Source organism: Chanos chanos, chromosome 1 (genome assembly GCF_902362185.1).
Source record: "Chanos chanos chromosome 1, fChaCha1.1, whole genome shotgun sequence".
Taxonomy (NCBI): domain Eukaryota; kingdom Metazoa; phylum Chordata; class Actinopteri; order Gonorynchiformes; family Chanidae; genus Chanos; species Chanos chanos.
Genome location: NC_044495.1, coordinates 50,624,212 through 50,638,707, shown reverse-complemented (window position 1 = coordinate 50,638,707; position 14,496 = coordinate 50,624,212). Strand labels below are relative to the sequence as shown.

General features: G+C 38.2%; 1 protein-coding gene across 1 annotated transcript; it reads right to left on the bottom strand.

Moving 5' to 3' along the window:
- Positions 1–5,177: 5,177 nt before the first annotated feature.
- Positions 5,178–7,217, bottom strand: ptger4a (prostaglandin E receptor 4 (subtype EP4) a). Its single transcript, XM_030774693.1, has 2 exons — positions 6,441–7,217; positions 5,178–5,756 (listed from the first exon to the last, which is right to left on the bottom strand). Exons 1-2 carry the CDS (start codon positions 7,215–7,217, stop codon positions 5,178–5,180), a joined length of 1,356 nt encoding a protein of 451 aa, XP_030630553.1.
- Positions 7,218–14,496: the final 7,279 nt, after the last annotated feature.

The window sequence follows — 14,496 nt, the reverse complement described above, 5'->3', positions numbered from 1 at the left end:
ATGCTGCAGGGACCTGCCGGCAGGTTAGGGCCAGGGCAGTGCGCAAGAGCTCCTGGGTACAAGAAAGCTGTCACATCAGGCCTCCCTTCCTAAACAGCAAGAGTCACTGTGGGCTCATTAAATATTACCACTGGTGAGTCATGTGACAAGCAGAGATGCAATGTCAGAATTAAATAGCCAAGAACAACAGTAAGTAAACGGATACATTTAGTTATGCAGAATCTTGATGTGGTGGTGAGATTTCTCATTACATATTATTTTACACAAAGTAAAGCTTATGACACATAAATTATAGTCATCAGGCCCTAGTGTTTTATATAGAAATTTCACATGAACGAAACTCCAAACCTATGATCATAAGTAAGCTGTGAAAATTGCAATGTGCATGGACTCTCCTCACTCTGAGAATAAGTAGTAGTATCAGGGCATATTTTGGTCATTTGAAATAGTTGCTATCAACTCCTCTAAATATTTATACTGGAAATATAGAGATGTTGCATGCTAAAATAGTTAGGATATCCATAAGGTACTTTTCAAATGATTGTAAGAGGCCACATAATAATTAAATAAAGTAAATGTTCCATTAAAATAATGAATTTGGATGTCCCATGACAGTAATGTTCTCTTACAACCAGATGATGGAGACATTCACTCACTGTTCTCACCATTACTTATTGTATTTGCATGAATATACCTGTGTGTGTGTGTGTGTGTGTGTGTGTGTGTGTGTGTGTGTGTGTGTGTGAGTGTGTGTGAGCGCGCGTGCGTGTGTGTGTCCATGTGTGTGTCTGCGTTTGTGTGTGTGTGTGTATGTGTGCTTAAGTAATAATGAAAAAAAAAATCATTTCAAGAGAAATCAAAAATCAAGAGATCAAGAGAAAACTCAGTGCACAGGTATTCTCTAAGTAAACAGCTGCTCTAAAATGAGACCATTATGTAAGACAGACAAGACATCAAAGAACTCCATTGACATCGGCATCAGAGTTACACATAAGTAAAACTATCCTTAAACTAAGTCTGCGACTTATAGTGGTGACTAACAGACTCAAGTCAATGACTCAACAGCTTCAATTTGATTGTTATTATGTGTTTCGAATTGAACTATTGCAAATCATGAATGCATGGACTGTAACTAAGAACTGCAACCTCCTCAAGGCTGTATGTTCCTTGATTCTGCAAGATTTTAATAACGTGGGTTAATCTGATACAGAGATGTTCTCACAAGAAGCCATAGATTGTATATTTGAACCTGTTTGCTCTTGTAGGCCTTGATTTACATGAGAAAACTATTGAGCAGTTATCGAAATATGATGGCAACTGCCTGCATCGGACTAAAACTTCACTAATCAGATGTTTTCAGTGTGTATTTTCATTTGGAATGCATATTGCTTTTGAATAAGCATCTTTGCCAATTTGAAAGCCAGAATACAGATCTTAGTCTTTAGGCACGTTAAGCTTGCGTCAACTCAAAGTTTTTTTTTTTTCTGTTTGTTCCAATACAATGTGTGCTTATTTATTCTCTTTTTGATGCCCAGAGGGGAAATGAACAAATCTAAACAAATCTGCTTGCCTTAACAGAGAGGATCATGATGGACAGACCCTAAAAGCAGACGTGTCAAAACGATTACAGTGCAAATATTGTTGGAAACTGGGGAACAAATGTATGTTAGTGGGAAATCCAAAGACAACCACTCATGTAGGTTGTGGTAAAACTACGTTTGCTGATATTGTATCGTATACCACTTGGGGCACACCATGTTCTTATAAACACCACAACAATTTATAAACAGAACTTTTATAGTTGCAGTTATTTATTTATCCTTTTTTTTTCACTCACAAGATATGCACCCTCTGAGTACCAACTTAAATCCTTCAGGTCTACTGTTATAGTCTATATGCACAACAAAAAAGAATTTGCAGACTGTCCGCTAAATAAATCTATTTGGATTCTGTAATGTAACAAATTGTTTAAACTTTTGACTGATTATTCGTACTATAAACTGAGTGTTAAGTTAACCATTGACTCATAAAACCGTAACTGAACTTTGAATGTCCTACAACAGCATTTGACAGTCTTACCTACTTGTACTCTGAGATAAGTCAGCACCGACCTATAGTGATCCTCCACAGCTCAGGACATGCTATTTGGTGGCCCCTTCATCTGATGGAACTTTAATGGGGTTTTTTTTTCTTCTCTCTCTATACAGCCATACATTTTCACTCATGGAAATTCATATGCTTCTTCTATCAGAATAAATACGTGCATACAAATATTTGCCTGCATTAAAGCATGATTGCACTCGTACAATCTGCAGTCGTCACACTTCTTGCAATCTGGACGTGTCGCGCAAAAATTGTCAGCGCTTATAGTTGGTTTCTATCTTATCCCTTGTCATGAATGGGCTCACTCAGGAACACTTGGTAATTTATTTATTTATTCATTTATCTGTTTCAAAATGGTTAGCTCCTTGCATTATAAAACATTCGGATCCATTGGTCTGCAGTTACGAAGTCAAAGTTGGCAGCGTTCCTTTTTGATGTGCTGTAACTTTATTACACTTTGACACTCCCTCCTAGGGTTTTAATTCACCACGTCAAAAAAGCAATATTTGATCTTGTGCGCACAGACTTGTCCTCAGGTGTAGACGCAGGCTTGGGCTACATTGCTAACGACCAGCACGAGGAGCAAAGTTCTCGAAATCAGATGACATGGTACAAAAGTGACATGAAAGCAAGGCATCAGCAGATCAAGACAAAAAAAATAATGTTTATTTGAATGGCTCTAACTAATCCCCACAAAATGATTTTATAGATTTTGTGGCTGTAATAACACACAGTAATGATCAATGTGGAATGAATGAAACGTCCCCACAAATCAAAACACTCAAAGTATAAAATACAGCACTCAGCAAAAACATAAATAGTTTATAAAGTAGCTAGGGTGGCATTAAAGTGGAATGCTTCAGTAAGCTAATCCTTTGTGTCTTGAAATCCTTAACTCATTTATGTTTGTATTATCTAAAGAACCTTTGAACCAGCTTATCCTTGTTTCTCACTGTTGCTTGTCAGGGTTCTTCAGTTCTCTCTCTCTCTCTCTTTACATCTAAGTGACTCTTCATTGCAGTGCTTGGATTTCCTTGGATAACAATAATGTAGATGGATATGAAACTTGTGAAGAGCAATAAAAGGGTACCGTCAAATCCAATTTCCTTTTTTTTCTCATGGTTGTACACTTGATCATAAAAGGAAACAACAGGCATTTCCTTAGCCTTTATGAATCAGCCAAGCATGGTTGGCACTTCAGAATAAGCATAATTTGATATAAATTCAGTTTGATTAGCTGATGGATTCATTACAGTCATTACTTCTCAAGTGTGTAATGATGCGGGATCTTGTTTCTTCTTTTTCGTTTTTATCAGATGGTCATAGTTATAACATAAACAAAAACCCAGTGTACCATTCTCAAGTTTTTCTTGGAACTTTCATCGGTTGATAGTGCAGAGCTACTTACACATTTCTAAAACCAAAGGGGGGGGGGTGTCAGTGAAACCACATACTAGTATCATAAAATGTGCACACTTCACACTTTTCACACACTCTTTTGTCCTTGTGTCCTCACCCCTCTTTGATAGTCTTGGGGGCTTAAGCAACTGATACAACAACGTCACTTTTTCCACTGGGTTTTAAGAAAGGGACTAGCTGGACAGGACTTCTGTTTTCCTTCTACAATTCCAGTAAATAATGATGAAAGTATCATTAATAAACTGTTTCATGGGAAGCAACCCCGAACTGAGTGCATACGCTGATTCCTAAGAATATTTATATGAGTCCTAGAGTTGACAGATTCCTCGCCTGAAGCGCTGGAGATTATCAAAGCCTGTGTGTGTCATTCATTCTGAATGCTCATGACTGTGGATCCCTGACTGGGAATGATCACACTATCGCGGCCTGCTCTACATCACATTAAATTACAACAGTAATGTACAAAGTCCTTATCCCCACTTTGACAGCTGCCATCTTGACCTGCCCATTTTAAACGAAGAAGAGGGGGCCTCTTTTAAATTAATCCTCGCACAGGTTCAAAAACCGAAGCAGACGCCTGTCCCAGATGTTAGTGCGTCATTCTGACTTCATTCCTTTCCATTCAGACGCAGGAAATACATCATGAGACGGCAGATAAGAACAGACAACAGTTATGTGTTTGGCAGACCATTGGACCCCTTGTTTATTTCAACATGCATTAAGTTAATTCTGGTGTTGTATAATTGATAAAATAAGTTTTAAGGCTACAAATAAATGCGATAATCACTGGCATAACATGGTAATATTGCCTGGACACTGACAGCATTTAATTTTTTTTTTTTTCTGCTGGGTTATTAACTTCCTTTTACGTGCAAACAAATGCAAACAAATATAGCAGGCCTCAGTATTTCCATTAAGGATGAGATTCAGCACTCATTGTATGTGATACTTCAAACTCCCTTGTTTGTTTACAGAGATTCAATCAATATGATTTGTTCTTTGGAGGGGATGCACGTAATTAAAGTTACTCTCACACTCTTGTTGTTGGTTGTTTTCTGAGCTGCATATTTGTCCAGCCATTGCATTGCTTGTTTAGACTTAATTTAGTTGAGATAAGGTCACAGTGTTGATCTCATTTATTTTTTCAAGATTAACAAGAACAGTTCCTTGGATGAGAGATGCTCTTTCCATCTACCTCACTGATTTTTAAAGAAAATATTTTAGCTAGGTTATTTCCTGCCTTGTTTGTGTTTTGTTGATTGAGCGGTGACCATTTTGAACTCACTTGGAAAGATAAACATGAATGTCTACTGTGTATGGTCAGGGGTTTTGTTTTCCAGGGACTTGACCCAATCACAGAAATCCCTGGGGCACAGCAACTTACATCAATGGCATTGTCACAACACACTCTTCTATTCTGTCATTAAAACACTGGACATCCCTGATTTTACAATAAGCCATTTCATATCAATATTCTCAGCATTCCTAAGAGACCTAGTCTGATAACAACACAAAGAATCAAAAATTCACAAAACATAGGGTAAAAGTGAATCGTGCAATAACAAGAGTCCTGTATAGTATAAGATCATTTTCATTATCCGTTCTCTTCAAGAAAGGCCACTCGGACAAGTAAATGGCATTGTTTCTCGTGGTACTTATATACTTTTCTCTTGGAATGTGTCATTAGTCAAAGTCACATGCAGGGACTGATCTTTTGAGCTGGTGGAAGGGCTGGTGGTGTTCGTGGTCTGCACACTCACACTTGGGCACGTTCCACCCTCGTTGTCCACACTGTTCCCATTGGAGGAGTCAGAGTTTAAGTCTTTAGTGGAGTGGCCTACAGATGGGCAGGATTCCAACTGACTTGATTGACAGGTGCCAAAGTAACTTTCAGTGGTCTCTGGTGGATAGAGAAGAGTCTGCGAGGTGCTGCTGACCTCTTTCAGACCCTGAGACATGAGGGAAGGGGATTCCCGTGAGATGACAGAGGAGATTTGCTGAGCATCAATGCAGTGAAAAGCGTTTTGCCTCTGTTGGCCCCGAGCTTCAATCTTACAGAACAAACATTTGATGTTCTCAATTACTTTCAGAAGGACTGCCTTCCGCATGAGGATATAGATCCAAGGGTCAAGGATAGGGTTTATTGAAGCCATCCGGACGGCAAGAAGATCTGGGTTCTTGTCCAACCTCTTCTCAACCTCAGTCTTATACAGCTGGTTGACAAATACTTGCACCTACAGGGATGACAGCAAAAGATTAAGTACCCCAGGGTTGATTGTGCATAAATAGAAAGAAAATGTCAAAGGACAAAGAAGGTTATTTTTGGAAACTTTTGATGAAGGTAACACTGCAGTAGGCTGTTCAGTCTAATCTTCAACTTGACATTCTTTTGAGAAAGCAACAGACTGCATATATCACTGTAAAGCTTTTTATCCTAATCCACTGTAACAAGAAGCTTAATTTAACAATATCTTTGCCTCCAACAGCCCCCCCCCCAAAAAAAGACATTCTGATGAATCACTACGTCGTTAAGTGGAATAACAATAAAACAAAAATGGAGACATCATTGAGAGATATACGATCAGTAGCAATAAAAACAGGAACAGTAGCAATATGACCATTTGTTATTGGTTATTATTTTGTAAGGTAGCAATTATCATTACTGTTTTTCAAGGAGGTTTAGTAATCGCTTCTTTTACTTAAAAGGAAATTCTTCGTTAAGAACGTTTGCCAATGAGACACCAAAATTTTAATTACGCCGACGAATTTAGAAGTACGCTGCTTGGTTGTTGTTTAAAGTGAAACATTAACACAGCTAAGTCAGCAGCTCTGCAATCCGCTTGGGGCAGAGAATCAACCTCTTTGTGTGCAGTAAGGAGACATGCGTTAAATCATGGTCAATAAACGGGAGAACTTACTACGAGAGGGATTGAACAAATGAGGATCACAATTGAAGTGGCGATGAGCAAAACAAACATCTGGATTTCAACTCCAACCAAACGTCGAAAACTGCGGTGTCTTCCGGGATCAGTTCCCATTCCTTGATCAGTTCCAAGAGACATCCTACGTATAAACCTTCTGTGCATTCTGATCAAAGCCCCGAACACCAGAACGTTGCAAATCACAGTTATTAGGACGAGTATCGAACTGAATCCCGCGTACATATAGGAGAACGCTGCGTGCGTACTCACGTTACTTCTCCAGTCAATGAAGCACCACGTTTGAGGGTACTGCATCTTTACTTCTCCAAAACCCATACTCGGTAAGGCACAGAATAAAATGTTCGAAACGTAAATAGCAAAAAGCGTTAACCCTGCGAGCTTTCTGTCAATATAGTCATTGTAAAAATAAGCATGGTTGATTGCAATATATCTCTCGATGGACATTGCGCATATTATACTTAGGCCAGCTAAGGAGAAGAACAAAAGGACGAATCCGAAGTACTGGCAAAGGGGGTCCCCGTCTGGCCAGGATCCTTTGACATAAGTAGCAATAGTAACTGGACTCGCGAGGACTGTGCCCAAAAGATCAGTGACAGCGAGTCCGCAAACCAGCGTGTAAAATGTTGTCTCTTTCTGCTCTTTTCTGGACTTGCAAAGGACAACGATGGCAATCAAATTGCCAGTAACCCCAAAAATAAACATTATTGAGGGAATGGTCGGTGCAATTTTTGGTAAAGCAGTGCTGTTATTCATCGTAGTTTTTAGGTTTTTCTTCCACAATACCGTTCCTACTTGCTGCACTTTGGTAACAACCGCCCCATCGCAAGTTTAACTGGTGCGCTCTAAAACACTTTTCCACAAACGTATTACCGCGGCGCGCGAAAAGGTGTCCCAAAAAAGTCGTTCGATTTTTGGATCAGCCTGTCGTAGAAAAATACCAAATTCATCCTTGCAGTCACTTAACGTCTGTTCAGGTTTTTCTCACTGTGTTCTCCGCATGTCCAAAACTCCCCGGACACCTAAAAACTCTTTGTACTCTATGGCGACCCTGAAGTTTCGCTTGCGTCTTTTCGCCGCTCCGCCCATCACAGCAACAATTTTGCCTTGCAACGATCGGTGGGAAAGTCATAGTTCATAAATCACTGAAAAGGTGTGCACAAATCAGTCACAATAAAACATGGATAAAAAAAATAAACCAATTTAGATTTATTAATGGTGTGGAATGTCACCTCAAGAATTATTAATAGTCATGAGGAGTATAAATCTAGAAATAAAATCTCAGAGATATTCAGATGGAGGTAGACGATATTCATGTTTTTGTTTTTGTTTTTGTTTTGTTTTGTTTTGTTTTGTTTTGTTTTGTTTTGTTTTGTTTGTTTGTTTGTTTTAACTCCAAAAGCTCTTATATGTTTTTTGTTTGCATGCAGGCAAATACATCAATCTGTCATTACTCAAAAAACGAAAAGCACTCTGTACTCTTTAGAGCCGCTCAGGGTCATTGCACTTGAGGATAAAGTGACAACCGTTAAGTAAGTGTTCCTGATACAAGTACAAAGATGCAAATCCTTGAACACATGAATACACTAGCGCTCAAAATAACCAGAGTAACCATGACTACAGCAGACCAGCACATTGCATGGTCAGAAAACATTGTCTGACCATGCATGTGTTAAGAGGTTACGAAGGAGGTTTTACACAGGAAAAATGTATATGCCCCCCCCCCCCCCCACACACACACACGCACACACACACACAGAACAAGAACAACAACATATATACAACAACAACAGCAATACAAAAACAACAACAACAATAGGAACAGCAGAAACAACAAAAAGAGTGATAACAACAATTTAGTATAGTCTGCTGCGGAGTACATGACTTTGAGTGTTTTTTTTTATTTTGTCACTTTTCATCCTTGAATAACAAATGCTACAAAGACATCTTTAGCTCAGCTGCCCATTCATACATTACAGTTACAGACACTGTGATCTTAGATATTGTTTAAATTTTTTGAAAGAGTAAAATATATATCATATTGTGTACATTGCAAAAATGCATGTAATCAAAGATAGTTTATGTAATGAATTGCTCTGATATGACCTTAAATTTAAGGACATGAAGAACATTGAGAACAAAATCAAAACAAACTCCTGACGCCACAAATATGTGTCTTAGATATGCCTCGAGGGGCTATCCCTTCTAACATACAGCCAATCTTCAACTATGTAGGCTGAGGTTTTGCTTTATCGTTGGGGTTTTCGTCCTGCCGAAGGCCATTTCTATTTATAAACATAACTGCTACCTGGAATACTGGAACACAATCATCCCTTTATCCTCAAGAACAAGTGTAGACGCATTTGTTTGCTCTGGGGCCAAATGAAAAATAATTGTTCCCATTCCAATTTTTTCTTCTACTTGTGATGTTCCTTGTCATTATGGTGAGTGCAGGTAAATTCTAGGTTCACTTCAAAGCGAAGCTCTTGACAAACACTGGTTATAGTCCAACAATATAATGCCTGACTTAGACATGCCATTGGGAGAATTTGGTTAAGGAAATGCAAACTCAGATAAAGGAAAAAGCTGACAGTCAACTGACAAAATAAAGTAAACACTTGAATAAATAAAGGGTACAATCTTAAGTGACAGCAGGAATGGTTCCCAAAATGAATAAAATAATTGATATCCTGTCGTGGTTAAGGACGTGTAAAAGGCTACCATACAAAGAGGAAAGCTCAAGGAAAAGAGGTGATTGTTGAGGCACTTTTGACAGGAGCTACAGCGATGACAACCGCCCCACTTGTTGATGTTTTGTGAGGTAGTGTCGTGGTTGTGTGTGTGTGTGGGGGGGGGGGGGGGTGGTCCTGGTGTCCAGGCATTGGTTCAAGGGACCAAGAGAGACAAACAACAACTCAGCTGACTTCAGATAACAATGCAGGGCACAAGGAAGTTGTTTTGGGGAGGGTTTTTTTTTTTTTTTTTTAGCTTTCTTTGTTTTGTTTTGTTTTTTCTTTATCAAGAATAGTTTCTGACACCTCTGTAGTGGTGTGGGTTCTATATTTCTGGCAATGTTTACACCCTCTCAAAAAATTTAAATAAATAAGAATCCCACGCTGAGTGATTATCTTCAACCTACGGTGAAACATTTCTATCCTGAAAAGTATGGCATCTTCAAATATAACCGTGGACCTACCCCCTGGGCCGAAGTGGTCACCTAATGATTTGACTGACATGAAAACAAAGTAAACCATTGCAACTCAGTCACAGTCACCAGATATCAACTCAAACAAACACCTGTGGAAGATTCTGGATGGCGCTTATGAAGATGTTGTTTACCGTCATCAAAAAAAAAAAAAAGACAGAATTTCTCGTGGAAGAAATGTCCCTTAACAGAACTGCAATATTTGTAGAATTGCTCATGGTTTGTGGTTGCCTAGTGACCTATTTTTTGAACACTTTGTTTTGGCTGTTTCCTATCTGTGCTAAATATGTGTCCCATCCAGTTAATGGTTTAGACATCTGTTTTTTAGCCTTTCAGTGTCCAAATCCATGTTGACAAGGTTAAGGTGGTGGCTATTGTGCTTGGATTACAGATGCTTTTTTTTTTAATATCTGATTTGGGAAGGAATTTGTATATGTTTTTATGGCGGGTGTTTGTTAAACTCTTGATAACATCTGTAAACAATGAGTGATGGCTCACGGAACATAACAAAGCACAACACTGTGACAGAATCAGAAGTAAATTGTTTAGATTGGCATCTGTGTAGGGCTTGGAGAAAGACAGCTCAGTGAAGACCTTGGTCGCACAATTTTTTCTTTTTTCTTTTTTTCTTTCTTTTTTTTTTTTGACAGGCTGATGTATTTGCCTGCATGTAAAATATTTGAATGTGAGTTCTGAGCAGAAATCATAACATTACAACCTATTAGGAATATGTGACTAAAGGGGAAGGTCATTTCTGGAATCATTTGGATCAAACTGTCTCATTTCAACTGGCACCATTACATGGATGTATGAATAGTAACCAGTTATGCTCCATACATAACACTGAGCATCGCAAAACTTCTCGGGAAAATTTCAAGTCCTATATCTGTCTTGAGGTAGCACCATTCGAAACACCGTGCACTGAGAAATTTGTCTTGAAGCAAGTCTCATGTTGAAAGTGTATCAATGCTTTTCCGGGTTACCAGACATTTTTGAATGTTGCGTATGAGAGCACTAAAATAGTATCTGTTAGTAGTATCTCGATGAAGCCAAATATAGTAATCTGATTAAGTATCACTCTGGCCCTGCGTCGTAATATGATTACGGGGCATGACAAGCCCCAGAATATTTTAATTCACTTACAACCTGTCAGCTGTGTGCAAGCACATACTGTGAGATGTTACATGAAACTACTTCCTGTAGTGTATGTGGAACATCACTGTGATAGCTCATTGCTGTTCAAATTCAATTTGTTTGAAAGCATCTTCAAATGGCTCACTAATTGGTCCCCATTCCTCATCCCTTTGCACCCCTTGGTCCAGTCCAGTCACAAGTTATTCCTTTTTTCTATTGCCTAAAACACATATTTCGTTTGATCAATATTTCTCTGATCCGATGCCAACCACGCAATACGACAAAAGTAAGTGAGGGGAAAAATAAGTGGAGGGAAAATCCATTTTGTTTTAAAACTACAAAACAGGAGAATTTGATAGTAAGACGTATTTGGTACCTCATTAAGCAATGAAATGTAGGCTTGCCGTGTTATAGGAACAAAAACCAGCTCCACTTCTGAACAGACAAATCTGTTATCATCAGTGTATAACTGAAGTCTATATTCATAGATGTATGTACGTTTTTTTGTGCATTTGTTTAGGTAATACCCTTTGCTGTGATATAATCATTCACCGAAGCAAAACTTTTGACCACAATCAAAGCCGTCAGATTGACATTGACCCAAAGAGCAATCTATTGAAGACTTTTAGGTATATTCCTGTAGATTTCTCTGGATATCAGTTTTAGAGTCTGGCCAAGCTGCGGATGCCAAATAAAATGATGTCTGATTTCTGTTTCTGTGCACTAAAATAATCAGTTCTCTGACTGGCAAATTTCCTGACATTTATCTGTTATCCTGCATGACTTGACTGAATGTTTGCACACCTGTTCACAGATAGTGTTGGCAAAACATTTGATCATTGCAAAGGTGGGACTTAAGGACAATGTTAAAAGGAACAATTACACAAGACAGTTCACAATATGAAATAAGAAAGCGTCTTCCAAACGTACACATCTGAAGAGTTCATTCGACTGTTAATTGGTTTGCAAACCAAGTACAGTGATCCTCATATAAAAGCAGCTATACAAATAGAGTCCTTACGTGCTTAGACTTGTAGGATTTCTATGCGTATGGTATTTTGTAACTATTCTATAGTTAAGCGAAATGATACAAGACCCTTTAGAATGTTCCACACTGAACTTTCACTTCAGAGTATACGCTAAATTTGGAAATAAACTGGCTACGTGTGCTGTTTTGGTGAATAGGGAACTGATATTTGCTTTGACGAGAGGCTGTTTTCAAGTCAGAAAAATACACATTCCTTAAAAGAGCAATTATATTCTCATGATTCATTAGACTGGTATTTGCAGAAAACTGCCTCAGTGGGCGAGGTTGTGAAATTCAATGTATTACACAAACCACTGACTAAAAGAGAAAATAAGATTATAAATGAGAGAAACTTGGACTATTTATTTAACACCTGCTAATTCGAGAATTAAGAGTCAGTACATTCATTGTGAGTTTTAGCCTCATATTGTTTTATCAGCATAGATATATACATTTATCAATTTAGCAGAAACTGTTATGCAGAACGACTTACAAAAAGTGCAAACGGTTAGTTGGTAAAACAAAACAAGTGCAGGTTCCTGCAGGCACAATCTTTCAGAGAGGAGTAATTGTAACATAAGCTACAAGCTGTGCCAGTTCTAAGTGCTAAGCTAAACAAAAAAGGTCTGCGTAGTGCCATGCAACGAGTACCTTCCTGCTGCTGATGAATGGCAAACCAAACATGAAAAACAATAAAGCTTATATACAGAACAAACTGAAAAGAAGCTACAGATAGTATTGGAGCGTGTGATGTGTATAATTCTAGACAAGAATTCCTTTAAAGAGTGCACTGAAGTACAGTGAATGACTGGGCATGATTTTTGGCTGTATGCTAGGAACTCGTTTCACCAGTGTGAGCCAAGGACTCAATGATGATTAAACATATCCTTCTTTGCATTAGTTACACCAAGGATAGGAACAACCGGTTATACGGAGATCTAAGTCGTTGCAAGAATGTGTGTTCCCGGACTGTCACTTAAGAGGTGCTTTAGAACAGCACCTTTGGTAGAACAGAATGACAGAGCTAATATTTTATACCTAAATCTATTCTCAACAGACAGACGCACACACATACACACACACACAAAAAACCCCAGAGCAAAATAAATATCAAAAATTTACCATAGAAAAAAAAACCCTTCAGACTTGAGTGTAGGGTATTGCTGTTATCGTCTGAAATAAGAGCTTTCAGCAGCAATACCAACACACAGAGTAGAGCAGGCTAGCAGGACAATAGCTCTTGTTCGTGAGTTGGAAGAATTCGTGCCTTACATTCAGTTTTGCTGTTTGTCCAGCAGTTTCCCAGGGACAGCGCATGAATACTGAATAGTTTTAACATAATGAGTATGGGAGCACATTATAAGAGAGCAGTATTTCTCCCTTATCTCTAAAATGCTGCAAACAACATGATACATGTGCGACATTTACAATGACCAGAGCAAACTCACCATAAATGTACAAAAATGTATGGTTTATGTATCTGCTTTGAGTGGAATTCGCTTCGTATGAATTAGCTGTGTGAATAACCTTTAAAATGTTGTTTCAACATTAGAGACTTGGACAGAATGATACCAAACTCTGAATATCAGAAAATCACAGAGAATCTCTCTGTTTTTCAAATAGAGAAGATCACTTAACACAGGCAAAACGGTAGCAATTTCTTTTTCTTTTTTTTAACTAGGAGGGAATTTGAATGACGTTCTTCCATCTCAGGAGAATAGAAAGTACTTTTTTAACCAAAACACTGATGCTCATCGAGAATTCCTGTTTTTCTTTTGTTACAGATAAGGACAAAAATGTCACTACATTCAAAGGCAAACAGAGGCGGAGAAACATTTTTGCCCAATCAGCTATCAGAAATCTTTGCCTGTGATTGTGCTGCAGTGGGTTAAAAAGCCCAGAGACACACACCAGTGGGTGAGGACATAGAGGAAAAGGAGGAGGAGGATATGATCTCCATTTTTTAAAAAAAGGTTGTTTTTTTTTCTGCTTACTCTGTGAAGTCATAGTAAACAAAAAAAGTGAACAATCACAAGTCAAAAAGTTTGCTTGTTTGATTTGGAAACGTATAGATAAAGTGTTATGTAATTCACCAGACTAAACAGTAACACACCCTTGACTAAACTGCCAAGATTCACTTTTTGACAAACAAATCCTTACAACAGCATCATCCACTGCTCCCTTCGATAAATTCTTGGAAGCTAAATACAGTCCAAGTATAATTAGCTATTTGGTGTCACTTTTTAAATTGAAATTGGGTTGTCGGAGTTTGACAAACTGCAGGATAATACTCTGGACAAGATATTGTTTGTTCTCATAGTCAGAGCTAAAGATGAGGATACTAACAAAGCAGTTTTGATCTCATTTATATTTAAAAACATGTCAATATTTTAAACAAATATGTAGACACTGAAAAATTCAGTTCATTGCCTTTAGGATAAATCAATTTATCTAAGATCATACAGTTTTAATCAGCTGTACAATTACAGAATGTTCTACTGGCTGAAGGCGAAGACAGAATAGAGGACTGACCGTGTGTGACCGACAGAAATAAATTACTGACAAAAAGGATGATAAAAGGTTTATTTTATAAGTGAAATGAGGTGGTCCCATCTTAATACTGATCTCATTAAGATAACTGAGCTGCCAAATCAGAAACATAGATGATG

What these genes read in the sequence shown, in the direction of transcription:
- ptger4a (XM_030774693.1), bottom strand. Translation starts at nt 7,217, where the DNA reads ATGAATAACAGCACTGCTTTACCAAAAATTGCACCGACCATTCCCTCA. An exon ending in TTTGTTCAATCCCTCTCGTA is followed by an intron (nt 5,757 to 6,440) that starts GTAAGTTCTCCC and finishes TCATCCCTGTAG; the next exon opens with GTGCAAGTATTTGTCAACCA.